Source organism: Rattus rattus, chromosome 17 (assembly GCF_011064425.1).
Source record: "Rattus rattus isolate New Zealand chromosome 17, Rrattus_CSIRO_v1, whole genome shotgun sequence".
NCBI classification, from domain to species: domain Eukaryota; kingdom Metazoa; phylum Chordata; class Mammalia; order Rodentia; family Muridae; genus Rattus; species Rattus rattus.
In genome coordinates this window covers 31,288,558-31,316,321 of record NC_046170.1, presented here as the reverse complement: position 1 = coordinate 31,316,321, position 27,764 = coordinate 31,288,558, and the positions used below count along the sequence as shown (strand labels likewise).

The 27,764-nt window shown below is 48.4% G+C and overlaps 2 protein-coding genes across 5 annotated transcripts in view; one reads left to right on the top strand and one right to left on the bottom strand.

Moving 5' to 3' along the window:
* The first annotated feature begins 721 nt into the window (after positions 1-721).
* Ldhd (lactate dehydrogenase D) lies at positions 722-5,477 on the top strand. The gene is made up of 11 exons (XM_032887992.1): positions 722-861; positions 1,036-1,148; positions 1,472-1,613; positions 1,776-1,917; positions 2,062-2,221; positions 2,432-2,631; positions 2,713-2,841; positions 2,925-3,052; positions 3,569-3,659; positions 3,757-3,868; positions 3,957-5,477. Exons 1-11 carry the CDS (start codon positions 796-798, stop codon positions 4,120-4,122), a joined length of 1,449 nt encoding a protein of 482 aa, XP_032743883.1. The 5' UTR covers positions 722-795; the 3' UTR covers positions 4,123-5,477.
* Positions 5,478-7,458: 1,981 nt separating this feature from the next.
* The window catches only part of Znrf1 (zinc and ring finger 1), an 86,177-nt gene continuing 65,871 nt past the window's right edge, over positions 7,459-27,764 (bottom strand). The window contains exons 2-6 of one of the 4 annotated variants that reach the window (XM_032887993.1): positions 24,415-24,516; positions 20,479-20,574; positions 11,747-11,852; positions 9,542-9,633; positions 7,459-8,697 (exon numbers count right to left, since the gene is read on the bottom strand). In XM_032887993.1, coding sequence (XP_032743884.1) covers positions 9,576-9,633; positions 11,747-11,852; positions 20,479-20,574; positions 24,415-24,516 — 362 coding nt within the window. In that variant the 3' untranslated portion in view covers positions 7,459-8,697; positions 9,542-9,575. The remainder of the gene's footprint in view (positions 8,698-9,541; positions 9,634-11,746; positions 11,853-20,478; positions 20,575-24,414; positions 24,517-27,764) is intronic. The other 3 variants (XM_032887996.1, XM_032887994.1, XM_032887997.1) reach the window with 3 other exon arrangements.

Here is a 27,764-nt window from a genome sequence, read left to right as displayed (position 1 = left end):
AACTCCACAAAGTTGTTTTCTGATCGCTAAGAGTGCACTGTAGCACGTATGTTCCTCCATTATGCACACACACAAACAATAAAAATGAATAGAAACTAAATAAATTAGGAGTTTGAACTCCTGACTCAAAGGAAGAAAGCGTCATCGGTAGGTAGCTTATCTCAACGGTGGTAGCAAAGGCTCTTCCGGGAAATGCCGTGGGAGCTGCGAGGAACCAGCATGGCAGCCACCCTGCTCCAGAATGGTCTTGGACGTAATCTTCTCCTTCACTGCTTCTCCTCAGCACTCCTCTGCAAGGAAGCCTTTCTGGGGGTACTGCACTATTGCTACCCCCTTTTGTCCTGGAAAGGCCTGCGGCAGCCTACTCTATAACACGCTGCTGGAGCTTGCAAGGAGAGGGAAAACCTGCTTGACAGGGAGTCAGGAGCCGATTCCAGGCGTAGGGCACAGTGTATGTGCCAATGGCCTGATCTCTGGAATGGAAAGGAAAACTGCAGCTTAGAGGTCAAAGAGGAGGCTGGAAGGAAGTGTACGTAGTAGACAGAGAAGTCCGAGGGCCCAGTGGGACTTTAAAGCCTCCATACAAAATGTTTGTTTGAAGGGCTACAGGAAGCAGTTGACTTTTAAGACGTGAAGTAGCTGCGGTCCTTTTTCCAGATCTGCAGAGGCCACCTTAAACCGGTCCACCTTAAGCAGGCTCCACCCAGTGCAGCCATTGGGCCCAGCCGGAGTTAGCCTGGCAAGGCTTCCTCCCCGTCTAGTTACTCTCACCTTAACTGCGGGCTGGTTAGGGCCATGCTCCTTCGGGTGGCAACCCAGAGACTTTCTCCCTGGAGGGGCTACTGCTCCAGGGGGTCGCAGGTATAAGTCGATGTGTGGATGGGGTCCGGGAGGGTGGAGCGCCAGGCCAGACCTTCTTGAGGCTGTGACGTCATCCTGCAGTCTGACCAGCCCCCGTTCTTTCCTCCCGCCACAGGGCATGTCTGTGGTTTCTGCTGTCTTTCCTACGACCCTTGCACTGTTTCTCCCCTGCAGGGTGTACTCAGCCAGGACTTTGTGGAGGCTCTGAAGGCAGTTGTAGGGAGCCCCCATGTGTCCACTGCTTCTGCGGTCAGACAGCATCATGGGCATGATGAATCAATGCACAGGTATCAGAAGGGACTGAGGGTCCTGGACTGTCCCTGTCTTTGGCCACCTGTTTGGAGTGTTCCAGCATTCTCCTTCCAGAGACAGGGCAGTGCTCTCTGCCCTGGCCTGCTGAGGTCCCTGTCCTCAGATCCTTCTTTTTTTTTTTTTTTTTTTTTTTTTTTTCGGAGCTGGGGACCGAACCCAGGGCCTTGAGCTTGCTAGGCAAGTGCTCTACCGCTGAGCCAAATCCCCAACCCCCTGTCCTCAGATCCTTAAATCATCCCAGGTTCCTGGTGAGACACTTCCACACCTTTGCAAACCTCTGAGGCCTGCCTGCTTCTAGGTGTCGACCTCCTGATGCTGTGGTGTGGCCTCAGAATGTGGACCAGGTCAGCCGACTGGCAAGCCTGTGCTACAATCAAGGTGTTCCCATCATCCCATTTGGCACAGGCACCGGTGTTGAGGGGGGAGTGTGTGCTGTGCAGGTATAGTGGGGTGTCCTGGTTCTGGTCAAATCACACATGATACTCCATTTGCAGAGTTCTGTGGCTACTGGGGGCCTCCACCATAAAATGAGGGTTCCAGGGGCTGCTTCTGGCCTAGAGACCTGGGTTGGGCAGGGTTTCTTTTGACACCCTTGCTGCCAGGGTGGAGTGTGCATCAACCTGACTCACATGGACCAGATCATGGAGCTGAACACAGAAGACTTCTCAGTGGTTGTGGAGCCTGGCGTCACCCGTAAAGCTCTCAATACCCACCTGCGTAACAGCGGCCTTTGGTTTCCAGTTGGTAAGCCTTGGACTAACCACTCTGTCAGAGTACCCAGAGGGCTTGGGGGCGTGGTTTGAGGGATTTCACAGGACCCCATCTTTCCCCCAATAGTCTCCAGGAAGGGCCTTCCCAGTTAACCTGTCCAGCATTTTTATTCTCTAGACCCAGGTGCAGATGCTTCTCTGTGTGGCATGGCAGCCACTGGGGCCTCGGGCACCAATGCTGTGCGCTATGGAACCATGCGTGACAATGTGATCAACCTGGAGGTGGTGCTGCCTGACGGCAGGCTGCTTCACACCGCAGGCCGGGGCCGCCATTATAGGTGAGCAGGGCCGCCGTTAGAGGTGAGCACTGGAGGGCCAGTGAGGGTGCTGGAGTTGGCTCTCCCTGTGCAAGGCCTCTCTGGGCCATTAAACCCTAATCGGGGCTGCAGAAGAGCAGACCGAACCTGTCTTCTAGCTTTAGTGACTTCTGGACAGTAGTCACTCACACGGCCTGGGCACTCACCTACCTTATATGTCTCCGGGCCCAGGAAGAGTGCAGCTGGCTACAATCTCACAGGACTCTTTGTGGGCTCTGAGGGGACTCTGGGCATCATTACATCTGCCACCCTGCGCCTGCACCCTGCACCCGAAGCCACAGTGGCTGCCACCTGTGCGTTCCCCAGCGTTCAAGCTGCTGTGGATAGCACAGTTCAGATCCTCCAGGCTGCAGTGCCTGTGGCCCGCATCGGTGAGCCAGGGGCGGGTGCCACAGTAAAGGGTCCCCTTAGAAGGCCGGGCCTCACCTGACCAGCCCTCACCCTGGTTTCAGAGTTCCTGGATGATGTCATGATGGATGCCTGCAACAGACACAGCAAACTTAACTGCCCTGTGGCCCCCACACTTTTCCTGGAGTTCCACGGTTCCCAGCAGGCACTGGCAGAACAGTTGCAGCGCACAGGTGCACCGCCGGGGACATGGTGGCAGTGAGGTCTGGGCTGTTCAGGGAAGGGCTGAGGATCAGCCTTTCTGTGCTTATTCCAGAGGCAATCACTCAGGATAATGGCGGCTCTCACTTCTCCTGGGCCAAGGAGGCCGAAAAGCGCAATGAACTTTGGGCTGCACGGCACAATGCTTGGTATGCAGCTTTGGCCCTGCGTCCAGGAAGTAAGGTGAGCTGGGGCTGGGGTGGACGTGGGATCTACCCACTACTTTACTGCATAGAGAAGGCGAGGTCCACCAAGGACTGGCTGAGTGGGGATGAGGAACAAGGGGCTGTAGACCACTGTGCAGGGCTATTCCAGACAGTTTAGAGGGAGAACTGTTAACACGCCCAAAACTTGGGAGTTCCTGACTCAGCCTCAGGTGCAGTGTTGAGCACTTAGGAATTCTAAACACAGAGGAAAGGCCTCCTGGGCAAGAAATGGAGGAGGCGGCGGCAGTCTAGCTAGAAGGAAAGATGCTCCGAAGTGTGGGCTGCTGGGAACCTGCATGGGGTCCAGGCTTGGATTCAGGGGAGTAGTGAAGACCTGGGCTAGTGAATACACCAAGGCCAGTGGACTAGAGGACAGATGTTACTTACATGACATCCAGATCCCCTGGTTTGGTCCTAAGGCTGAGCCACAGTAATCCCTTACCTTTGGGTAGGCAGTGGGTGATGAATCACATAAGCTTGCCTTCTGATTCAGGCCTATTCCACGGACGTGTGTGTGCCCATCTCCCGGTTGCCAGAGATCTTGGTAGAGACCAAGGAGGAGCTTAAGGCCTCAAAACTCACAGGTTTTCTACTTCATTGTTGTTTGGGAAGCACTGGGGTTAGCCAAGGCCTGGGCGAGGAAGCTAAAGGTTGACACGTTACTGTGCTCTGGGCCCCTAGGCGTCATTGTTGGGCATGTGGGTGATGGCAACTTTCACTGCATCCTGTTGGTCAACCCAGATGACGTGGAGGAGCAGAGGAGGGTCAAGGCCTTTGCAGAAAATCTGGGCAGGTGAGGACTGAGCCAGGGAGGAATGGGGGCTGGGGAGGGGAGAGGGAGAGGGAGAAGCTGCTGAGGGTTCCTTCAATTGGCTTCCTAGGCGTGCCCTGGCACTCCACGGGACATGCACCGGAGAACATGGCATCGGTCTGGGCAAGAGGCAGCTGCTTCAAGAGGAAGTGGGTCCTGTGGGTGTGGAGACCATGAGGCAACTCAAAGACACACTGGATCCCCGAGGTCTCATGAACCCAGGCAAAGTGCTATGAGGAGCTTATAACACTTGGCCCGCAATCCCCAGAATGCAAAGCCCCTGTTTTGGACTTTTCCTTCATGCCAATGATCATGCAAGAAATAGAACGGCTGATGCTCTCTCTGCCTGCCCTCTGTAGCTGGGGCTCAAGATGAAGGGGAGGAAGATGGGCTCGCTCACAGAAAGCTACTGCCTTTGTTCTTAGAAAAAACCCAGGGTGTTTCCCAGTGGAGTTTCTTCCTGGCTGGCAGAGGGGGTGTGGGTCTATTCCAAGCTAAGATCAGATCCCACTGTGGAGGCCTCTTTGCTGGTGTTCAGCATACTGTGATTCACCCTATATATATAGTGATAAGAGCACCCCTTTCCTTGCAAAGGGAAGGAGCATTGCAGTCCACATTGTTAGGCCTTTTCCTTGTCCGTCCCTGTGTCGTGTCCGGTCCCCCTCCCTTCATGAATGTGAACTCCATTTGCAGCTGCATCCTTTCCTCCCCGCTAGGTCTCTGACCTTGGGCCAATGAGCCATTTGTTTTGGGCTGGCCCACAGACTAATAGCCTGGGGAGGGGGATAGAGTTCAAGCTTTGGAAGAAAGCCAGTCCCAGCCCCTCTGCTTTTGACCTGAGGCAGAAAAACCTGCCTGTGGTGGAGGCCACCTGACAGTTTTCCCACCGGGAAACTGAAGCACTTTTCTTCAAGCTGTCGTGGAGGACATTTGAAATACAGATGAGATAATCCACTGTGTCCCTCCCCTCTCCATGGCATAATGCAGTCCACCAGTTTTTACTTCCAAAGTCAGGGCCTTGTCCACTTTGGGACCTGGCAGTTTTGAGATTCCCTGGCCAGAGCTCTTGTCAGGAGGTACTGGGCAGCTGTTCCCCAGAAGTCCACGAGAGGGCGCGCAACACCAGAAACATAGCAGACACTTCAGGGTCTCTAGACACTTTACCCCTTGTGGGTCCCGGTCAACTGTAGTACCATCTTCTCTACTCCTAGGTCTTAGGGTTGGAAAAAATGAAGGAAGCAGGGCAGGGGAAGCAGCAGGCTGTCGCCCCCACCGTGCCACTTTCTCAATGCAACTTCAGGTCTTAGATCCCTTCTTGGTAGTGTCTGTCTCATGATCCTTTGGCCTTCTTCCAAACTACTTCAGGATGGAGTAACCCAAACATCAGCATTGTACTCTCCAGGGAGAGATCGCTAGTGAACCCCCCTCACGCCAGACAGATTGCTCACCCCTCCCTCACCCTCCCAAGTCGAATTCCACTGGGCAGGGCTCCTACACACACCCTCCAATAACTGGCAACTCAATAGACAGCCATTTCCCCACAATTTCTTTTATTAAAGAAAACCCCAAACATACAGAAAAGTTGAAAGAACAAATACACTATTCACTGAAATATCAGTCGTTGAAGATTCAACAATGGACATTTTTGCCTTATTTGCTTTGTATATTTTGGGGGAGGGGAGACCATATGGGATTAATTATACATTTCTTGAAACCATTCAACTATATATTTCAGCCATTGTCTCCTAAGAAGGACATTCTCCTATGAGTTTCAATACTATCAAATGGCTCTTAGATGGGTGGTTTTCAGAAGGGGCTCCTGGAGCTCTCAGAAGGCTTTCTGGGCTCCTAAGAGCAAAAGGGAAGAACCCATCTCTTGGCTCTTCCATAGTTTCTTCCTTCTCAGAAAGGCAGAGTAGGAACACCACAGAATTCTAGAGGGCTGTCTGGATGGATGGTGACACACACACAAGTGCCACCTGGGAAGCCCAGACAAACCTAGTCCCACCCTCACACCAGGCACTGGCAATCTGGGTCCAAACTCAGAGGACGTGACAGCCCGCAGAGGGCTTTGGTGTGCCAGGTGGGGGCAGAAGTCACTGGGGATGGGATGAGCACCAGCCTAGAGAGCCGAGAATAGCACCCATGTGGGGCTCAGTGCTGCCCCAACCAACTCAACCACGGGACTCGGCCACAGCACTGCCAGAGCAGCCGGGCTCACACAGCCAAGGTGGGCACACAAAGCCTGTGTCCAGGCCCAGGGGTCAGACAAGGAGATCTCTTTGAGGGCTGGGCCCTGCCCTGCCAGCTCTGCTGGTAGGATTATATATAGAACGGGGAGACACAGTTGCCAGGCAGAAGCTGGAGGTGCTGGGAATAGAACAGTGCCCTTTGCAGTGACAAAGCTACAAGGGAGCCTGGCACATGTGTGCCAGGCCTTTGGGGCAGATCCCCAACACTCACTGAACTGAGCTGCATGACTGTGCCCTGACTTCACATGCAAGGAGTCAAATTCAGACGAATGCAGTTACTTGCTCACCATTCTGCCAAGAAGTAAAGTGCTTCAATACAGAGAAGAGCCCAGCTTCTAGCCATTGACAATGCTCACAGTTCAGGTCCTGAGGTCTCTTGACTCTCAGGCTCTTGTCAGAGAGCACCCTTAGTTCTCTGAACTTGCCTACCTGCCTGTGCCCACTGGCCTCCAACAAATGCCCTTGCAGAGCAGTTGCTTCAGGAAGCATCTGTAGCACAGTCCAAACTTGTGGGCCTGCTGGGACTGGGCCCTGAGACAGCAAGGGGCAGATCTGGAAATGGTCATGGAGAGAGGGCGCCATCTCCCCCAAAGCTTTCCTTAGCTGGCTCTGCAGGAGGCCCTGAAATGCAGCTCCTGGAACCTCACTAGTAGACAGGTAGGTATGCACTGCTGCCCCCTGCTCTTAGTTCCCTGCCCAGCCCGCAATTTGTCACTTTATGAGGCTGAGTGGCTGCTTCTGGTTCAAGGCCTGTGAGCTGGAAGAGGCCCAAACCAGGGCCTCTTCCTGGGCCTCAGTGAAACATGCCCATGAGTCAGCACTCAGCTGTACAAGGATACACGGAGCAACAGGCAAGCAGAGTGCAGGATGGGGAGCAGAGGCTCTGAAGAATGGGCTGGGCTGGCATCTCCAGGTGCCCGTATCCTTGCAGCCTCTGATAGCTGTAAGATTTTTGCCTCTGAATATCTTTCCAGAAACATTCTATCACAACCAGAGATGACAGTAGACTGACAATCAATCCATGATGCTTAAGAATTTATAAACTTCAAAGACATAGCCGAGCCACTATGGGAGCGTCTGCCAAGGAGTGGCTAAGCCATTACAGGTGCTAAGAGGGTGTGGGTTGGGGGGTGCAGAGAGGGAACTGGTGCTTGCCTTCCAATTTGATTGTGTAACAACACTTCATTAAAATAAAATCACACGGTGCATCTTTTATTACACACTATTTTAATACCATATCAAAACACCTTGACTGACGAAGATAAGCTTTTCACCTAAGCTTTAAACAATTTTAAAACAGCTTTGTAAGGTTTGGGTTGGTTTTTTTTTTTTTTTTTTGATTTTAATATATAAATACAGAAACCTATCCTGCACGGGCTAATGTCGTGTGTGAATACCAATGGCTAAAATCTTTTCCGTGTGCCTGAAAACAGGGTTTGTAGTACATAGTCCTTTAGTAAGTTTTAAGTTTTCTCAGAAAAAAAAATCACAAGGGCCTAGGAAAAACGTCCAGGCTTTTTTTTTTTTTTTCAGTGTATTTGCAATTGTTAAATCCTCTGAAGGGATCAGATCCAGGAGGAAAGGCAGGGAAGACGTGGGGACGGAGGGGAAGTGTCCGTGATGGGCTCTTCATCTTCCTCTTTTTGGCAAGGAAATCAAGATATTGGAAATTTAAGGGGAGAAAAGTGCAAAACCAAGCCAGAAAAATGGGACAGAAGAACAAGAAAACAAAAAACAAATCCCCCAAGGTAGAAAGGTTAGTGATGCAGAGCGCCAACTGGGGTGTTGGGCAAAGGAAGTGACGTGTGCCCACCTGCCCACCTGCCTGCCCACCCACCATCAGAGCGCTGGGGTGAGGGCAAGGCCATGCTTGCTCCTGTCACTGAGTGGGTTTTAGCTGGGCAGCAAACAATAGTCTGTAAACATCATAGGGAAAACACCAGTCGACACGAGACTTTTTATAGAATTTTTTGTTGTTTGTAAACACTTTTTAAAGACAGACCCACAACGCCTTTCAAAGGTGAAAAAGAAAATGCCCTTTCCCTCCTGGGTCGAGGGTGAGGGGAAGGATAGAGGTCAATTCATTCTTCTCTCAGACTCGCTCTCATCCACTGGGTGTCCTCGGGGAGGACCGTTTTCTGGAAGCCAGTGCAGAAGGGTGCCCTGTTCTCTCTGGTGTCCCAAGCTCAGCTCTGTCCAGTGTCCGAGGAGCCTCCTCCCAGGAACAGGGGCTGGCTGTCCCTGTGTGGGTCGGAAGAAGTCAGTCCCGCTCCATCTCGATGAGCGCTGCCGCTCCATCTCACCGTGGCAGCAGCGTGTATCCCCCTGAGGGCAGGCTGGTCAGCTGGGGCATCTGGTTCAGTCCAGGCAGGCCCATCAGAAGCCAAACATCATGCCGGCAATTTGGACCTGCACTCTGGAGCTGAGGTCCAATCCCTCTGCCTCACTCTCCCTTGCTTGTCATCAGATTTTGAGGTGAGGGAAAAAAGAGCCAATGTCCCTGATTTGCCTGACACCGTCAGCTGTTCTGGGCATTTACTTGGAATAAATAAAATAAACCTAACAAAAGAAAACACAACAAAGAAGAGAGAGAGAAGAAAAGGGATCCCCCCAAACCTTTGGATATGAGATCAAGTAGGAATGGGCTACTGATTTTTCAGGGGCTTATGTTCTACTTGCCAGGACTAAAACAAACAAGAGAGAGAGAGAATGCCCACCAGTCCTCAAAGCCACAGATAGGGTTGGGGACAGGATGGGGGCGGTTTAAACAAGGTACCCTGGGGGAAGAAATGGAGGTCAGATCCAATGGTTACACAGAAACACAAATGCATGTGTAGGAGGGAGTTGCCTGCTGTTGTGACATTGTGCCATGGACAGATGGACCGAGTGTGGCCTGGAACCCTCAGATTTCAGATTCCCCTAGAAGTGGGGTGAGGCAGCCAGCAGGTGGAAGAACAAGCAGTGAAAAGACCTCAGACGACCTCTTTGCAGTGGACAGTATCTTTCCACAGGTCATCTGTTCAGTGATTCTTCCCTTTCAGAACCGAGTCTCTGAGAGGGGAGGGAGGGGGAGACAGCTGCAGAGCCTGGCTAGGGGCTCATCTGCTTCAGCCCATGCACCCTGCAGGGGACCTTTCTGCCTCTCCTGAGGGAAAGGAGCCTGACTCTACCTTTGCATGGAGTTCTTCATGAGTATATTAACTATCTCTCTTTCATGTTCCTCCAACTCTCAGGAACATCCCTCTACTTCTTGGGGACTGCTCCCTGAGGAGATAAATGGCTTCTGTCTTTCTGCTTCTGCTTTCTCCTTGATAGGGTGTGTATCAGGCAGACCAGCTCCTCTCCCCCAGTTCCCAGAAACTTGACTCTTAGCCCAGAGCCCACCCACCAAGTATGGGCTCACCTTTGAGAGGAGTCCGTAAGCAGGCCCAGAAGGGTCAATCAGCAGGGTGTTCTGGACAAGATCTGTTCACTTCAAACCATGAGTCTATGCAGCTAGAGTGAGGCATCAAGGGGGAGCACATTAGCTGCTGACAACACTTCCTGCCAAGGCAGCCTTTCAAGGGGTTGGACTCTCAGGATAGGCTTTCTAAATCTCTCTTCAAAGGACCCCAGGGAAACATGATTATGCCCCAACCCCACTGAAGTAGGAGAAGGAAGATTATCAACAATGATATCCTAAGGGTGGGAAGGCAGACGGGAGCCTGATCCAGCTCCAGAGACCTCACCCCTCTGACCTTTATAGGCTCCTGTACTCTAATGCACACATACACAGATGCCCACACATACCCATAATTTAAAATTAATAAAAACAATAGTTTTAAAAAAAGAATAATCCTGAGGGCTTCTCAGTAGTTAAGAGGCCTAGCTGCTTTTCTAGAAGAGCCAGATTCAGTTCTTAGCCCTCAGCGGCTCACAAACATCTTTAACTCCAGGTCTTGAGGATTCAATACTCTGTTCTGGTCTCAGTGGGTATCAGGCACATATGTAGTGCATGTAAATGCATGCAAGCAACATACCCATGTGCATAAAATAGAAAAAAGCTGGGTGTGCTGACAGTGGGTGGTGCATGCCTGTAACCCCAGCATTAGTGAGGCAGAGGCAGGGGAATCTAAGTTCAAGGCCAGGCTAGTCTACAGAGTGAGCTCCAGGAAAACCAAAGCTACATAGTGAGACCTCACCTCAATAAACTAATTAATATAAGGATTAATAAAATAAAAATAAATACAAAATAAAAAGGGAAACTAGAGCATCAATCCTGGCTCGACAGGAGGCAGCAGCAGAATACAGGCTCTGGGAGATTGGGCCTTGTGAAGCTCAAAGCCGGGGTACGGGGAGCCCAGGACAGCAACGGACAACACTAAGGTGAGAGTGGGTGGACTACACAAGGCAGCAGCCTAATTGTCTCTAAGGTCCGAGAGGCAGGAAGTAGGACCAGATATAAGGGGCTGGCCAGTGATGAGGGTGACTAGATCTTGGGTAATGAGGGCACCCTCTCAGGAGTCCCAAGTCTACCCAGCTGAGATATAATAAGAGGAAGGGGAGCTACACCCTGGGGCTCTTTGACATTGCTAATAAGTGAGCTTGGGCCAGGGTGGGGGGTATAGTAAGGCCTCGATCTCCAGTGTTCATAGTGGAGTGTCTGCAGCAAAACTCCAGCAAAAGAAACAGCAAGTACCACATGATACTGCCCCAGCTGTAAAGCCACATCTGGGCCCAAGGTACTGCCCCAGCTGTAAAGCCACATCTGGACATTTCAGTGGCAGAGCGTTTTTTTTTTGGTCCCCCTCCCCCCCCAAACTGGGGACCGAACCCAGGGCCTTGTGCTTGCTAGGCAAGCGCTCTACCACTGAGCTAAATCCCCAACCCCTTACATCTGGACATTTCAAACAGCAACTAAACATGATCTGCTTAGGTCTCCCCAGGGCCAGGGCTTTCCTTTTACGGCTCTGGTTAGTGCCAGTGCTTTCCTGAGATGCTGCAGGGATCTGTGCCAGACCAAGAACCACAGTTCTCCCCAGACTAATCCCACGCCAGGAACAACTATGACACTGAAAACCAGCAGTCCTGAGTCGGGCTTAGGAAAGCCCCTGTGCCAGGAAACAGTGTGGGCTGGAGGAGCAGGGAGCAGGTGCAGGCCCAGGGACACAGGGTGTACTCACTGCTGTCCTGGACAAGGAGGTGTCTTCTTTCCAGTTAGGAAAAAGACAGAGGGGACCGCTGGAGGCAGAGGACAGATCTTGGCCTGGCTAATCATAGCAGCTCTTGGTACTTACAGGTAGTGGCTTTTCCTGCCTCCTAGCCCTTGGCAGAGGAGGGTGCCACCCAGACCAGCAAGGATACCAGCTCTCCCTTGATACCTCCAAGCCAGGCCTACCCACTGGCTCCTACCATCTGAACTGCTCACACAGGGCTGAACCTTCAACAATTCCCTTCTGTTCTGCCTTTGCTATGACTGAGCCTTCAGGTCAGCACAGTAGATGCCTGACCCCTACCAGAGAGCAAAGAGTATACAAGCCATCCCATAACCCGAGGACTGGATGACTGCTGAAGGGATCTATCCACCAGATGGGGATCTGGCAGAGTTGCTCCTGCCAGGCCCTTGTACCTTTTGTGATAGATGCACAGGCAAGGCAGCCTGGCTATCGTGTCCCCCTGAAGCAGCTCCTCCAGGCAGATCACACACTCACCCGCATCTTTAGTCAGCACATCATCTGCAAGAGAGATGGGGATACCAACAGAGTTAATCACCGGCATGTGGGGGGCACAGAGCACACAGGTCTATGAGCTACTTACAGACCTAAACCACTATGTGTCTGGAACGCACGGTATGTATGGAACACAGCAATGGGAGAAACATGCAGATAACTAGAAGAGCCTTCTGACTGGGGTGCCAGGGGCATGGACAAGGTGCTTATTCAGACTGCTCACGAGAGGCTTGGGGGAACGTCAGGAAGTCTGCTAAGACAGGTCGCAAAGAGACCCAAGGAGTCACAGGCGGGATGGAACCAAGTCCCCAGGAGTAGATTCAGGCTGTGCTGTGGAACCTTAGGCTCCTTTGCTTAGCTAAGGGGCAGTAGAGGTAGAGAAGGAGCGCTCACTTGGAGGCCAACTCTGACCATGCAGCAAAAGCTCACATGCTAGCCAGGGCAGGGCGTCGGCATGTGTAAGTCTTTAAGACACGCCACAAGAAAAGGCAATGCTAGAGAGGGGTGAGACCCAGAGTGTCTATTAGGTGTCTCCATAGGGACAAACCAATGGAAACTTCCACATGTGGGGCCTTTCACTTCAGTCTAGATGTAGGGACAGCGTGCACAGACAGTAGAATAAAGAGACTGTTCCAGGACAAAGTTTAGACTAAACCCCAATGAAGCCACAGGCAGGGACTGTGATGCCCTGACACCGAGTCACCATGAAGTTCCCCGAGCACAGCAGAACATCCAGGGAGCACTAATGAGATTCTGTGTGTGCTTTTCTGAGCTGAAGGATCTTACAAGCTAGCAGGGCACATGGTATCACGTGTGAGTGATGGAAGGGAAGCCCACAGAAGGGAAGCCCACAGAAGTCCTGTGTTTTGCCCTTGTCAGGGGGTTTGGGAAGGTTTGTGCAAGACTGGGTGGGGCCTTTGTTCTGTGACCACTCTTCCCACTGCTGATTCTTTGTGTCCTGAATATTTTGCTGGTAAAACTCTTCAGTGTTCATAAAATATGGAATATTCATTGGCTAGAAGGGGCTTAGCAACTCAAATTTCCCTATCAAGGATCCCGGGAAAAAGGAATAAAAAAGATAAAATTTGATATTGAAGTTCCTGTTTGTAGGAGTTGTAAGAGAAGTTCACTTGGATTCCAGGACACTGGACAACTTATGGCCATTTCTCCTTTAACGTTTGCCAAGGTGCAGTAGAAGGGGCAGCATGAACTAAAAAAGTGGAAGAACACCCTAAAGGGGCCAATCCCATCTGGTGCCTTAAAGTACTACATACCATATATAAATGGTTGTGCACCCAAGAAAAACATTCTGTAAAAATATACCTTTAACGGCAAGAGAGGTGGATTAGAAGCAAAGCACATTCATGTGCTTCTGTGTTACTGTGAATATTTGAGCACATACTACTTCATACTTCAAATCCCTAACAAAGGGTACTGAAGCCGGCATGGAAACCAAGCCTTCAATCCCGGGACTCAGGACTCAGCTTTCAGTCAACTCGATGGTATCAGGAGCTCTTCTTTTCTGTTTGTTGGTTTGGTTTGAGACAGGGTTTTTCTTTATGTTGCTTTGGCTGTCCTGGAACTCACTCTGCAACTCTGTAGACCAGGTTAGTCTCAAACTCAGAGACCTACCAGCCTATGCCTCTAGGGGGCTGGGACTAAAGGTGAGTGCCAGCAGCGCCTGGCCACAGAGCTCTTTTGTGAAGAGAAAGTCAGTCATCTCAAAAAGCTAGGCAATATGATGCCCAAAGATTTTTCCAAAGAGAGGTGTTAAAGCCAACTGCATTCATGCAGAGGACTCTTCCTCCTTCCTCTCGTCTCTGTAGTTCCCTCAGCTTCTGGTAGGCCTTAGTTCAGGGCTTCCACAGAAGGCCCAGAAGGCTAACAGCTTATGACTGGAGCTCTGTTGGTCACTGGCCCCCCTGGCTAAGCCCTTGCCCTTGCTGTACCAGGTATCTGTTCTCTTGTTTCTGAGCACTGGCTGAACCAGTAAAACTGGTCAGGCTTTCCCTAAATTTTAAAAAATAATCTGGCAGGCCACTACTAGAGGCCACTCAGCCCTCCCCATGGGCCAATCCTCAGATGAAGAAAAATACTTTCTATCTGCCTCACAGGGGCTTTCTACTGTTTTTTCTCTAATTTAACAAAATCTCATCTTAATAACAATCATAAATTTTATAAATATTATAAATATTTCCACTGGGGTCAGCAAGTGTGGAAGGTGAGTGTGACTGTGTGTGTGTGTGTGTGTGTGTGTGTGTGTGTGTGTGTGTGTGTGTGTGTGTAGGTCTTCAGGGCAGTGACCAGGAGGTTCCAGAGCTTGCGTGCCCCTCGTCCACCCCACTCTCCTTCCCTACTTTTAGAAAGGGAGCAGAACCTCACACAAACAGGCACACACTCTGCTTCCAAGCTGCTCTGCCCTCCAGTCACTAAAAACATTTCTTAAAGATTCATTTTATTGTTTTGTGAATATGAGTGTTTTGCCTGCACATCTGTCTGTGCACTACATGTGTGCCTGCTCTCTGAGGAGGTGGTGACCCTCTTGTGAGTGCTGAGAATCAAACCAGAATGAGCTAACAACTTCCCAGGCCCTCCAGTCACTCCCATGGAACAGGAGTTCACCAGCACTGAAGAAAGCCTCCATTGCTGCTTCCTAGAAAGACTCCAAGAGCTCATGGCTTATTGCCAAGTATCCCTTCCTTACATTTTCCTTTTACAATTTTTAAAGATTTATTCATGCGTATAGGTGTCTGTGTACCACAGGTGTTTCTGGTGCTTGTGGAAGCGAGAAGGCATTAGATCCCTTGAAACTGGAATTAGAGATGGCTATGAGCTGGCATGTGGGTGCTGGGGATCTAATCCAGGTCCCTAGAAGAGCAGCCAAACTCCTAACTTCTGAACTGTCTTTTTAGGCTCACACTTTTTCTAAATAGATAAGGTAAGGGCTGGAGAGATGGCTCAGCGGTTAAGAGCCCCGACTGCTCTTCCAGAGGACCTGAGTTCAATTCCCAGCAACCACATGGTGGCTCACAACCATCTGTAATGAGATCCGATGCCCTCTTCTGGTGTGTCTGAAGACAGCTACAGTGTACTTATATATATAATAAATAATAAATCTTATATATAATAAATGAATAAATCTTTAAAAAAAATAGATAAGGTAAGGTCTGTGAGACTGGGGTGATAATAAACTGGGCCGAGCACGTTACCAGGCCAGAGGTTTGGCTAAGGACCCAAGAGCTTCCATTCTGTTTGAATTCAAGACATTTATTTAATTATTAATTAATTAATTAATTAATTAATTAATTTTTGGAGCTGAGGACCGAACCCAGGGCCTTGCATTTGCTAGGCAAGCGCTCTACCACTGAGCTAAATCCCCAACCCCTCAATACATGTTCTAAGGAATTCAAGCCACATACAAACCTAGATAGCAAACACTGTCCTCTTACCACTAGTGTCTTCAGAAAAAAGGAGGAGGAGGAGGATGAAGAGGATGAAGAGGAAGGAGGAGGAAGAAGGAGGAGGAGGAGGAGGAGGAGGAGGAGGGAGCTGAAGCCCCTTCTTCTCTTTAGAATAAACTACTCACAGGGCTAGAGGTGAAGTCTGTGGGAGAAGTGGCTTTTCATGTAAAGGATGAAGAAAAAGCAAGGAGCAGAGGGAGAGCCACAGTGGTTCTGCCTTAGATGGCCAACCTGCTCTTCCTCTAACCTATGGGTCACGACCCCTTTGGAGTCAAACGACTCTTTCACAGGGGTCGACTGAGACCTTCTTGCATACCCAGTATTTATATTATAATTAACAATTAGCAAAATAGGAGCTATGCACTAGCAACAAAGATAAGACTGGGGTCAGCACACATGGACTGTGTTAAAGGGTTGCAGCATTAGGAAGGATGAAAACCATCACTCTAAGGGGCTTTCTCCAGGTTGCTGGTGAGACAGACATCAACTCAAGTGAGGATAAAGAGAACCTGGGCTCTCTGGGAAAGGAGGTAGAGATTCTTACCTTCCATCCCCACATTAGCACATGTGGTGCTTTGAATAAAAATGGCCCCCATAGGTCCAGAGGGAGTGGTACTACTAGGAAGTGTGGCCTTGTTGGAGGAAGTGACTCCGTTCCTTCCTGTGGCCTACAGGTCCAGATGTAGAACTCTCACTTTCTCTCCAGCACCACGTCTGCCTGTGTGCTGCCATGCTTCCTGCCACGATAACAAACTGAACCTCTGAGCTGTGAGCTGGACCCAGTGAGGTGTTCTCCCTCACAGGACTTGCTGTGGTCCATGTCTCCTCACAGCAATAGAAGCCTCAACTTAGACAGAAGTTAGTCAGCACTGGGAGACAGGCCTGACCATGCTTTTGTTAGGAGGCATGTGGACTTTGGGTTAGAAAAACGGTTGAACGTTGTAAGAGGGCTTAATGGGCAGTCCTAGTAGGAACACGGAAGACAGTGGTGCTAAGGGTGATTTGAACTGGCCATTTTTGTGATATTTTGGCAAGAGTGTGGCTGCTTTCTGCTTTTATCCAAACAGTCCGCCTGAGGGTAGGTGGAAGAGTCTGGGGTTGGTTTCATTGGCAGAAGACATTTCAGGGGGTTGGGGATTTAGCTCAGTGGTAGAGCGCTTGCCTAGGGCAAGCGCAAGGCCCTGGGTTCGGGTCCCCAGCTCTGGAAAAAAAAAAAAAAAAAAAAAAAGAAAGAAAAAAAAAAAGAAGACATTTCAGTACAGCCTAGTACTGACTACTGTGTGGTACCAGTGTTCACTGTTGATCTATAATGAAAAGGAGCAAGTCCAGCAAGGAAAACATACAAAATACAGAGTTCAAGGAGAAAAGGGCACCAGGAAAATCCTGTGCTCAAGGTGACAAACAGATTGAAGGAACGCCTGACATTAAATGAAATAAAGGGAGGAGACCTCAGGGCGAGACCCCACCCACCTAAACAACAGCTTAGGTCTAGGAGTGGTGGTGCTCCCTTGAATCCCAGGACTCAGAGGGCAGAGGCCGGCTTCAAGGCCTCTGGTAAATTCAAGGCCACCCGGGTCTAAGAGCCAGTCCAGGACAGCCAGGCTTAAGCAGTTTAGGAAACCATGGAGAACAGAAAGCTGAAGATGTAATTGAACGAGGGAGCCATGTTCCAGCTCCAGCAAGCTGCAGAACCTGGCAATTTCAGTCACGTGGTTCTGGTTTTAGAGTCACGGATAGAAGAAGGTGGTTACTAAAGAAAGCCACTGAAGCCAGACATGTGTCAGGGGTGTCCCTGATGGAGGCCTAGAGAGGCCACAGTGTGGAGCTGTGAAGGTGAAGCCTGGGTTACCTTGGAGACTCCCGGAACCAGCCCAGGACAAAGAAGTTTGTTGCAGTCAACAAAGCTGAAAGGAGTTGGAGATGTCAAGAGCGCTCTGACATCAGATGTGGAGATGCAGAATTTGGCGTTTGCCCAGCTGGCTTCCTGTTTTGCTTTGGTCCAGCCATTCCTCACCATGCTACTTTTTAGAATGGTAATGTGCCATTTCATGTTGAAAATATATGATCTGCTTTTTGATTTTGATTTTATAGGGGATTACAGTTAAAAGAGCCTGCATGAGTCTCAGAAGAGACTAAACTTGGACTTTTAACCAGTGTGATAGACGATGGGGACTTTTGAAGTTCCACTAAATGCATATTGCTTTATGATATGGATACAAGCTGAAGGGGGACCTGGAGTGGAATGTGTTACTTTGAATAAAAATGGCCCCCATAAGTCATAGGGAGTGGCACCATTAGGAGGTATGGACTTGTTGGGGGCAGTGTGATTCATTCTCTTCCAGCTGTCTACTAATCCAGATGTAGATCTTCTCCTTGGTGTGGTCACGGGGTCTCCTAACAGCAACAGAAACCCTAATTTAGACAGCATCTGAAGTGACTTTGTTTCGGGTGGTTCTCACAGCACTTTGTCTGCCATAAACATTATTACAAAATTCTTCCCAGTGACTCTGAAAGCCAAGTTCTCTCAGGCCAAGCCCCCTCTGAAGCTTCTTTGTGCTATAACAGCAATGGCAGTGTCTACAGAGAGCTCTCGCCAGCAACCTACAGGACAAAACAGTCTTCATAAGGTCTCAACACATGTGGGACAGAAGTAAATGCAGGACTTGAAGCCATGACTGCAGTGAACTAGGAGACACAGGACCTCTCCTGCCACAGTCCCGGCAGAGACAGGGACAGAGCTGAGCAGGGAAAGGCTAGCTGCAGCAGGGACAACAGGTCCAGAAGGACAGCGGTCACAGGGAAAAGACTGTCTGCTGGGGAAGAAAGGGATCACTGGGAGAAAAGACAGGGCCATAGCCTGGCACATGCAGAGGTCTTCAGGCCACATGGTCCAGGACAGACAGACACAGCCCTCCTGCTGCTGGGACTCTTCAGCCAGGCAAATAAGAGATATAAGAACACAAATCTTGTTGGAAAGATCTCAAATCTATAAAATATATTTTATTTTATACTATATTTTACAAGGCTCTGGATTCTATTCTAGTACCCCAAATATAAAATATAGAGTGGGAGGTGCTAGAATGGAATCCAGGGTCTTATGCATGGTAAGCAAGTACTCTACCACTAAGCCACATCTCTAGCCCTTGACATTTTGACTATGGACATGATATTAAAAAAATTTTAGATTCTAGATTTTTTCACATTAGAGATGTGTACTGGCTAGTTTTGTGTGTCAACTTGACACAAGCTGGAGTTATCACAGAAAAAGGAGCCTCAGTTGTGGAAATGCCTACATGAGACCCAGCTGTAAGGCATTTTCTTAGTTAGTGATCAAAGGGGGAAGGACCCAGGCTATATTGTATGTGGTGCCGTCCCTGGCTGGTAATCTTGGGTTCTATAAGGAAACAACCTGAGCAAGCCAGGGGAAGCAAGCCAGTAAGCAGCACCCCTCCATGGCCTCTGCCTCAGCTCCTGCTTCCTGACCTGCTTGAGTTCCAGTCCTGACTTCCTTTGGTGATGAGCGGCAATATGGAAGTGTAAGCTGAATAAACCCTTTCCTCCCCAACTTGCTTCTTGGTCGTGATGTTTGTGCAGGAATAGAAACCCTGACTAAGACAAGATGTTTGACTGTTTATACCTATACAAATGTTCAAAACATTCAAACATTCAAAATGTTGAAAAACTCCAAAATCGAAAACATCTAAGAATTTACGTCAGATCTACTCATCCAACCTGTGGTAGGATGCTTTTTCAGAGAGTCAGCGGCTTACACGTGTCTGATTTATTTTTCAGGGTTGCCTGGAAGTCATGAACCCTCCCTAGGCTGACGCTGATCAAGGCTGTCTCTGGTGGAGGAGAGCTCCTTGGACTCTCAGAGCAAGCACACTGCTCCTAGGCTTGCTCTGCCTTGACCTAAGACGGCGCCTGCTCACTGGGGCTGAGTCTTTCTTCTGATCCCCTGTTGCTGTTCCTTGGCACAGAGTTCCCTGGCAATCACTGTCAGGAGAGCAGGCAGACACAGGAATGAAGAGCGGAGGAATGGCAGCATCAAGTCGGACTCTCCTTGGGGAGCCCTGCTTTTCCATGGCAGCTGTAATTTCCTAAATTCCTTCATGTGTGAAGCTCTGTACCAGAGGGTCTTGTGTGCAAAGATCGCTCTCCTCATTTATGGGCCAGAAAACCGAGGCTGTATCAGGCTAAACAACTTGTCTAAGTTATAGTCGGTGAGCAGCAAAGGAAGATTGACCTCTGACCTCTAAACTCCAGAAACTTATCTTTAACACACCAGACAGATCTGGCACTCAGCTTTATCCCCAGAAACATGCTGGAGTGTCAAGTGTCACAGAATCCCCCAGACGCTGTGATTCCATTCCTGCTAGATTCAAACTCAATCCCCACCCCCTCTCTTTTTTTGTTTTTGTTTTTGTTTTTTTTCAAGACAAAGTTTCTCTGTGTATCCTCTGTCCTGGAGCTCACTCTGTAGACCAGGCTGGCCTTGAACTCACAGAGATCCATCCACCAGCCTCTGACTCCTGAGTGCTGGATTAAAGTTGTGCTCCACCACTGTCCAGCTCAGACTCAATTCCAACACAGTTCTAAGTAGGAAGCCATGGTGGAACATGCAGACCCTCCTAGTGCTGATCTCCAAAGTAATCTATGGATGGAATTTATTCCTTTGAACTGTGTCACATAGGTGCTTACTGCTTAACCAGGTGTGTTCACCTGAGCTGCAAAGTGAACAGGAAACGGTCGGGCCCTCAGTTCCCTCTAAGTACCACCAGCACCATGGCTTTCCTTGCCCACAGAGATGATATTCTGTCTAGGCCCCTCTTGATGGCTCTTAGAGTGAGTCCATTTGTCTTGGAACCTACCACGGTCAGGGGCATCAGTAGGGGAAAGAATGGCCATGTCTCCCAACCAAAGGCCATTGAAGGCATTGAGCAGCCAAGAGCCTTCTCATCAGAGTAGCTCTGGCCCAGGATTGCCTTCTCTGGCGTCGCCTCAGCCACCCCAACTTATAACCAAGGCTCTCAAAACAGAAGGTTTCTCACCACCACACATACAGTGCTGCTAAAAGAAAACAACACAGAGACCCCCTCACCTGGAGGCTATGCCCCCAGCTGTCCAACTCATCTTGACATCAGGAAGCAGACAAGACAGATAACCCTTACCATTGTAGGACAGGCGAGGTTTGCTCAGACACATTATAAAGTGCATTTCCATCTCATCGGAAGCCACAGACTTGGAACAAATGGGGCACTTGAAACCTAAAAGAGAGGAAACAGCATGAACTATTTTCTCCAAATCCATCGATATATCCACAGTCAATGTAGACACTCTCAACCATGATGCTGTGTGGAATCAGCGCTCGGGACAGTGACAATGTCGACAGGGCAGAGATCAATTTGTCCTTCTCTCATTGAGACTTTACCTTTCTCCAAGCCGTCAGCTTTCAAGAGGGCACTCTGCCACACACCATTTACCAGAGTTGCTGACTTGACTTTCAATGGGGTCTAGTAGACAAGACTAGGACATAGCAAGCCAAGGCAGCTGAATAATATTTAAGTATCAGAGCTTAGCACCTTTTGGTCCCTCCCAAGGGAAGAGTCATTACTGACAACTGCTCCTCCATCCCTTGTCTCCTCACCTCCCTACTTAGGTAGCAACTTCATCCTTTGCGCCCTTTGAAACGAAGTCAGCTCTGTCCTTTAAGAAGTATATAGTGAGCAGGGGGAGGGTGGTGTGGGGTGTGGGGATCTCCAGAAGGCTCCTAAATGCTGCTAAGTAAATCAGTGGTTTCCAATGCTGGGCAGACACAGGCTGTCATAATCTGCCATACTATTCCCAGGGCAACCTGGCCTGTTACACATCAAAGGGCTTCCTCAGCAGAGTAACAGTATTGCTAAGTTCTGGTGGAGGATCTTCTGAGTTAATGCAATTAAGCGAAGCTAACTTCTTTTGTTTTAGTGTTTTCAAGACAGCGTTTTCTGAACAACAGCCCTGGCTGTCCTGGAACTTGCTTTATAGACTAGGCTGGCCTCAAACTCACAGAGATCCACCTGTCTCTGCTTCCTGAGTGCTGAGATTAAAGGCTAGGGCCATCCGGTGGAAAGTTAACACACACACACACACACACACACACACACACGCATGCACGCACACAGAGTTCCCCCCACCCAAGCAGGGTAATGTACTGATGAACAACATGCCCAGTGATAAGATTGATAAGATAGATGAATTAATATTTCAATATTTTCCATTTTGTATTATTGAACAGTTTCAAAGAGATCAATTCTTTGCATGCAAATTCTATCACAGATCCAACAACTTTGAAAAGTTATTGATTTGTCTGTATCCATTTGTGTTTATCAGCTTCTTTCTTTGGTGACAATGACTCTACCTGGCCTGGATGTGCCATGCTGCATCTAACTAGTGGTGCAGATTTCACTTCTATTTGTTTTCAGAATATTTATTTTTTAAACCTTTTTTTTTTTTTTTTTTCCATGCCTTGTGCTTGCCAAGCGCTCTACCACTGAGCTAAACCTCCCCATTATTTTTAATTTATGCCTGGTCCCCATATATGTATGTGTGGCACACACATGCCTGGTTCTCCCAGAAGTCAGAAGGGGCATCAGGTTCCCTGGACTGGAGTTACTGATGGTTGTGAGCCACCATGTGGGAATCATAGCTGGATGCTGTGCAAGAGCAGCAGTGCTACTGAGCCGCCTAGTCCTCTCTCCTCAGCCTACTCCCTGCCCTGGGTCATCTCACTGTGTAGCCCTGGCTCATCTGGAACTTGCTATGTAGATTAGGTTGGCCTCGAACTCACAGATCTGCCTACCTCTGCCTATCCTGCAACATTTTTAAAGAAAGAGATAAAAGGCCAAACATTCAAATAACCAGTTGTGAGCCTGAAGACAGAGGAGCGCACCCCCACCCCCAATGTCCCTCACGTGATGCCTTGCTGATCTGTATGGAAAGCTCTGATTGGGGTAAAGTGGCACACACAGGAAACAAGTCACATAGGACATCTGCTTGGACTCTTCAAATCTTTTTCTCAATGATAATACAGAAAAGGATCTCTCTGTGTAGCATTGGCCATCGGTATACTTGCTGTGTATACCAGGGTAACTTCAAACTCACAGAGATACAGAGATCTGCTCACCTCTGCCTCTGAGTGCTGGGATTAAAGACATGTGCCACCACAGCCAGTATCAATAATGCTACAAGACTAAACAGCTAACAACAGTTGAAGTGGATTCCGTGGCATAACTCCTATCCCCACCCCACGCCTGTCCATTTCCTTAAAACTTCTCAGCATCTACATCTTGCCTAAGGCCTTAGAAATAGGACCAATACCTGACCTCTGCATGGTTACAAGTCCATAGAACACCAGAAGACAGAAGAATGGGGTGTGTGGTCCTTAATGTCCTGGTTGACCCAGGCTGCTTATTTTTTAAAGCCAGCTTCTAAATGTGCAGTGTCCTGTACAGTGGGGAGATGAGGAACAACTCTGAGTCTCAGAATAAAGACATTCTCCATTTCTAACCTAAGTCCTTGTGTATTTACAAAAGATTTTCTGTAGTTTCCAACTCAAAGGAGCAAGGTTTCTTAAGAATTTAAATGTCTTAGAGAACACCTGTCTGCTATACTCCCTAAGTTAGCTCCTGTGTGTATGTAGGCTGAGGGCTGGGGCCACAGTGGCATGAAGGACCACACAGGTCCCCAGCCCTAGCCTGGCATATACATGGAGGAATTCAAGTCATCTGTTACTAGAACAAGCCTACGCTTCCCATGCTGAGCATTTCCCTAGCATCTCCTGAAAGAGTACAATGACAGTCCTGTCTTCCAGTGTGAGATACTCAGTGAAGAAACAGTCACATTACCACTGAGATACTGGTAACCTGGCCACTCAGCAAGGTCTAAATGGCACTAGACATTTAAATCCTAGGGGACAAAAGGCTGAGATTCTTGGGTTTAGAATCTCTTCATCATACTGAAGGAGGAGCAGGCCCCAGGAAGGCCTTAGAGCAGTGTGAGGTCACAAACCGGGACTACACCAGGTCTTCTTAGGTCTCAGTCTAAAGTACTTTCCATTGAGGAAGAAAAAGTTGGCCATGGGATTTTGAGAAAGAGCTAAGTTGGAAAATAATGCCTCTGATAGACTAAATGCACTGTGGCAGGAAGAGCCATGTTTTAACTGAAGCAGGGTCTGTGCTCTCTGTGCTATTGCTTTAACTTAAGATACACAGCCCACAAAGTCATTAGGAACCACTCTTACATAAGCAGAGAAGGACAACATGATGGGGTTTTCTAGACTCGAGGCCTTGGCTAATATTATATTCCTCCCTGGCCCTGAGTTTTATTGCTGGAAAAAAAATGGAGGAATTCATTGCACGTTTGCAAAGACTGAATGAGATGACAACATCATGAGACCTACCGCAGTGAGTGAGGAGGAAGGAAGGAGAGAACTAAGAAGATAGACTTGCAGACCAAGAAGGGCACTGGTACTTTCCAAACTGCCAATGTGGAAACAGGTCTCCACTTGCAACATGATAATGGGTAAACAGTATTTTGTACTTACTGAGTCATTTCTATAGACAGCTACAATGTTTTCCATGGCTTCTCTTTATAATACAGAGTAGGAACTATCAATAGGCAGGAATTATATTAACTATTTCACAGAAACACAGCGAAAAGCTCGAGTAACTTGTTCAACATTAACAGCTCCAGAAAGAGTCAGTTGCCACTCAGCCAGTCTGACCTGGAGTCAGCACGCTGCTGTACCCGCTGGCTGACAAGCGAGGGGAAGCGTTCAGCAGCAAGCACGACACAGGTACGGGTCTTCAAGTCACTTCAGATTTTCTGCACTGCCCACACTCATGGTTCTAGATAATTCCTAAACATGGATGGTCCTTTTTTCTAGGAATTTTGTTAATGTAGAAAATCAGAATCCAGAACGCAGCACAGTCCTCTTGGCATGGCGCCCGCCCACAGCACTGGTTATAAGATGCTGAGTTTGCTTATTACCTTTCAAATTAAAATAAAGGCAAAAGTAAGAGGGACAGAAAGAAATGGGGAGCTAAGGGGAAGGCTGCTGTCCCTACCTTCTTCCCTGAAAGGCCATCCAGTGAGCAAGATGGGTCCTACCTCTTTACTGCCCCAATCTTTTCTTGTATCTGTCCAGTCTTGATTCAGCACCAACAGCCCTATGGGATGACAAATACTGATATTTATGAACTATCTGAAGGTTAAAACTTCTTGAAAATCCTTATCCCATTTTGGAAGTAAGTCTGTGCCGAATGGAAATCAGTCTTGCAAACCAGAGGTCTGCCAAGGTGGCCAGGCTACATGACTTTCTCACACCTTCTCAGAGGCCTCAGCACCGCAAAAAGCTTTATTTTCCTCCAAGAGAAAAAAATCACAGGTGGTCTCCTCAAGATGCTCCGCCATTCTGGAGGTGGGGGCAGCCCAAGCTCCCGGAACTTCTCCCACTTCTTTCCTCAACACTTCTGACTACCACTAGTTACAGCTAGCTGGCTAAGCAACCTGTCTCCTGTCAGCACACTGAGGCAGAGGTTATGGCTTACGGAGCCAGTCCCTTGACCTGATCTGTTAATGTCTCAAATGAGGAAGGAGTACATTAATGTGCTCTGGCCTGATTCTGTGTTTGGTGGCTCAGCAGTGGTTAAGAGAACTGACTGCTCTTTACAGGTTCAGTTCAATTCCCAGCAATCACATGGTGGCTCACAACCATCTGTAATGGAATCTGATGCCTTCTTCTGGTGTGTCTGCAGACAGCTACAGTATACTCATAAATTAGGTAAATCTTTTAAAAAAGGGTAGTCAACAGAGGACAAAAGACCCAATCATTTCCGTTCTCTTCTCCTTCCTAAGCCAAAAAAAAAAAAAAAAAAAAAAACAAAAAAAAAAAAAAACGAAGGGCACACTGGTCTTCCAGAGTCCAGCAGCCTCCTTTCTACAGTGCACTGTTTAATCGAGAATCCTTTGGCATTTAAGGAAGTCTGCCCTGTGCTAGGTAGAGGGGGCCCACAATGTTAGGTTAGGACCACTGGCAGGGAACCAAGAATGACCTCAAGAAATCTTACTGAGTCATGTGAATTAAAAAGCATATTCATACAAATCAAGTCCAGGACAGCCCAAACAAACAAACAAACAAACAAACAAACAAAAAAGCATCTTCATGAGGCAAGGTAATGGTGATGGCTGCACCAGAGTAAAGAAGGGGATAACTGGTTCAGAGCGCTCCTGACATCCTCCTCCTGTATATTCTACAGTCTACATCAAGAGTCTCCACGCTTGGCACAGATGTACTTCTTATTTTCCCAAACTGAAACCTTCTCCTTTAAGACCTGATTTCCTGGGCAGGACCAAGAGCTGGCTTCTTGTTGCTCCAGTTTCTCTCCCCACCCTCCTGATGCTCATGCGCTATTTTAATGGCTGCCCCAGTTCTGCCTGTCTTTGGGATCACCTAAAGGTGGAGGAATCAAAAGAAGCACCAGGGTGAAGGGAGCTGCACATCCTGCTGGGGCCTCCTATCTGTGGAAAGCTGGGAGCTCTAAGGGCACCACCCCAATTCTGTTCTGCCAGCCAGTTCCCAGATGCCCGTTTCCTGCCACGTCCTGTGATGCTTACTGGAATAAAATAGGACTTAGCTACATGAACTACGTGGGATTTATCACAAACAGGGGACAAACATTTCTATACAGTTACCACTTTCTTCAAACACAAAGACACATGCATTTTCTCTCCACACCCCTCCCTCTCCAAAACCCAGTGCTCAATATATCAACTGATGAGCTGAAGTCTGAGTTATGCCTCCTGAAGAACATTCTGGGCATAAAAAAGCCACAGACAGGGGTTGGGGATTTAGCTTAGTGGTAGAGCACTTGCCTAGGAAGCGCAAGGCCCTGGGTTCGGTCCCCAGCTCCGAAAAAAAGAAAAAGGAAGAAAAAAAGAAAAAAAAAAAGCCACAGACTTTTTTTTTTTTTTTCCTTTGTCTTTTTTTCGGAGCTGGGGACCGAACCCAGGGCCTTGTGATTGCCTACCACTGAGCTAAATCCCCAACCCCAAGCCACGGACTTCTAATGCTCTTTTCTTTCATCAGCTCTCTTGTGCACTTGGTCTCCGCACTTCTTGTCTAGAGCTCAGGAGTAACCCCCTCCTGTATGTTTGCGTGTGATGAATATTGAGTGCCAACATAAATGGCTGATGGGGTCCCCAGATATTTTGCTAAATACTAATCTTAGGTGTTTCTGGAAGTGTGTTTCCAGAAAAATTGGCCCCAAGCTGGGTTGGTCTACAGAGCAGACTGCCCTCCCCAGTGTAATGGGTCTCATACAGTTAGTCGAGGGCCTGAATACAACACAAAGGAGGAGGAGGTGAGGTTTCTGCTCTTAATGTGCCTGGGCACAATGGGACACTGGAAGTCTGCTGTAGACTGAGACTGATGCTACTATGTTTGCTGGAAACACCACTGGCCATCCTGGTTTCCAGTTTGTAAACATCAGACTATGGGATTTCTCAGCCTCGATAATGTCAATTAATTCCTATAATAAATCTCTTTACATGTACACACCTGCACACATATGTGTGCATAATTTCTGACCATAATATGCGTCCATTAAGATGTCAAATAATAAAACTGACATCACCAAATGCTGGTGAGGATATGGCACAGCTGTAACATGAAAGACGAATGGGACCCAGTTGAGAAAAGGTAGGTGCGTTTTTTTATAAAACAGACCCCAGCCTATGATCAGAGCAATTCCTCTGCCCCATGTCCACCAAGTGAAAGCATGTTTGTAAGTAGATATTTATAAAATTATACGTCACGGCTTTATTAATAACAAGCAATGGAAGAAATCCTTCAGTGGCGGTGGCTAATGACTCCTGACACGTGTGACAAGAGGGACTATTAAAGCTCACCCGGTGAAGGTCACTAGGACACAGAGTGTGGTGTTAATACGTGAACAGATTATGAGAAGAATCAGAATAGTAGTTGTCTCTTGGGGACAGGAGTTGGGACAGAGGTTGGCAGAGAAGGTGACATGAGTGTTTTCCAGGGTAGTGATGATTTTCTACATTAAGAGAAAGGTTTGGGTTATACATGTATACGTGTCTGTCAAATTGCATCAAATATACACCAAATTTAAGATTTTGTTGTTTCAAAATTTTACCTGAATTAAAAAATAACTTGTGCCAGGTGTGGTGATGACTACTATATTCGTGGTACTTAGGAGGTGGAGGTAGGAAGACCAGAATTTTAGGATCATTCTCTGTTATATAGTGAGTTTGAGGCTAGCCTGGGTTATATGAAATACTGTCTCAAAAAAACAAGAGGAAGAAAATAAAAACTCTAATGAATGACATGCACTGACACTTGTAAGCTTGGGTGGCTACATTAAAACAAAGTGGGTAACTGAGGAGCATAGGC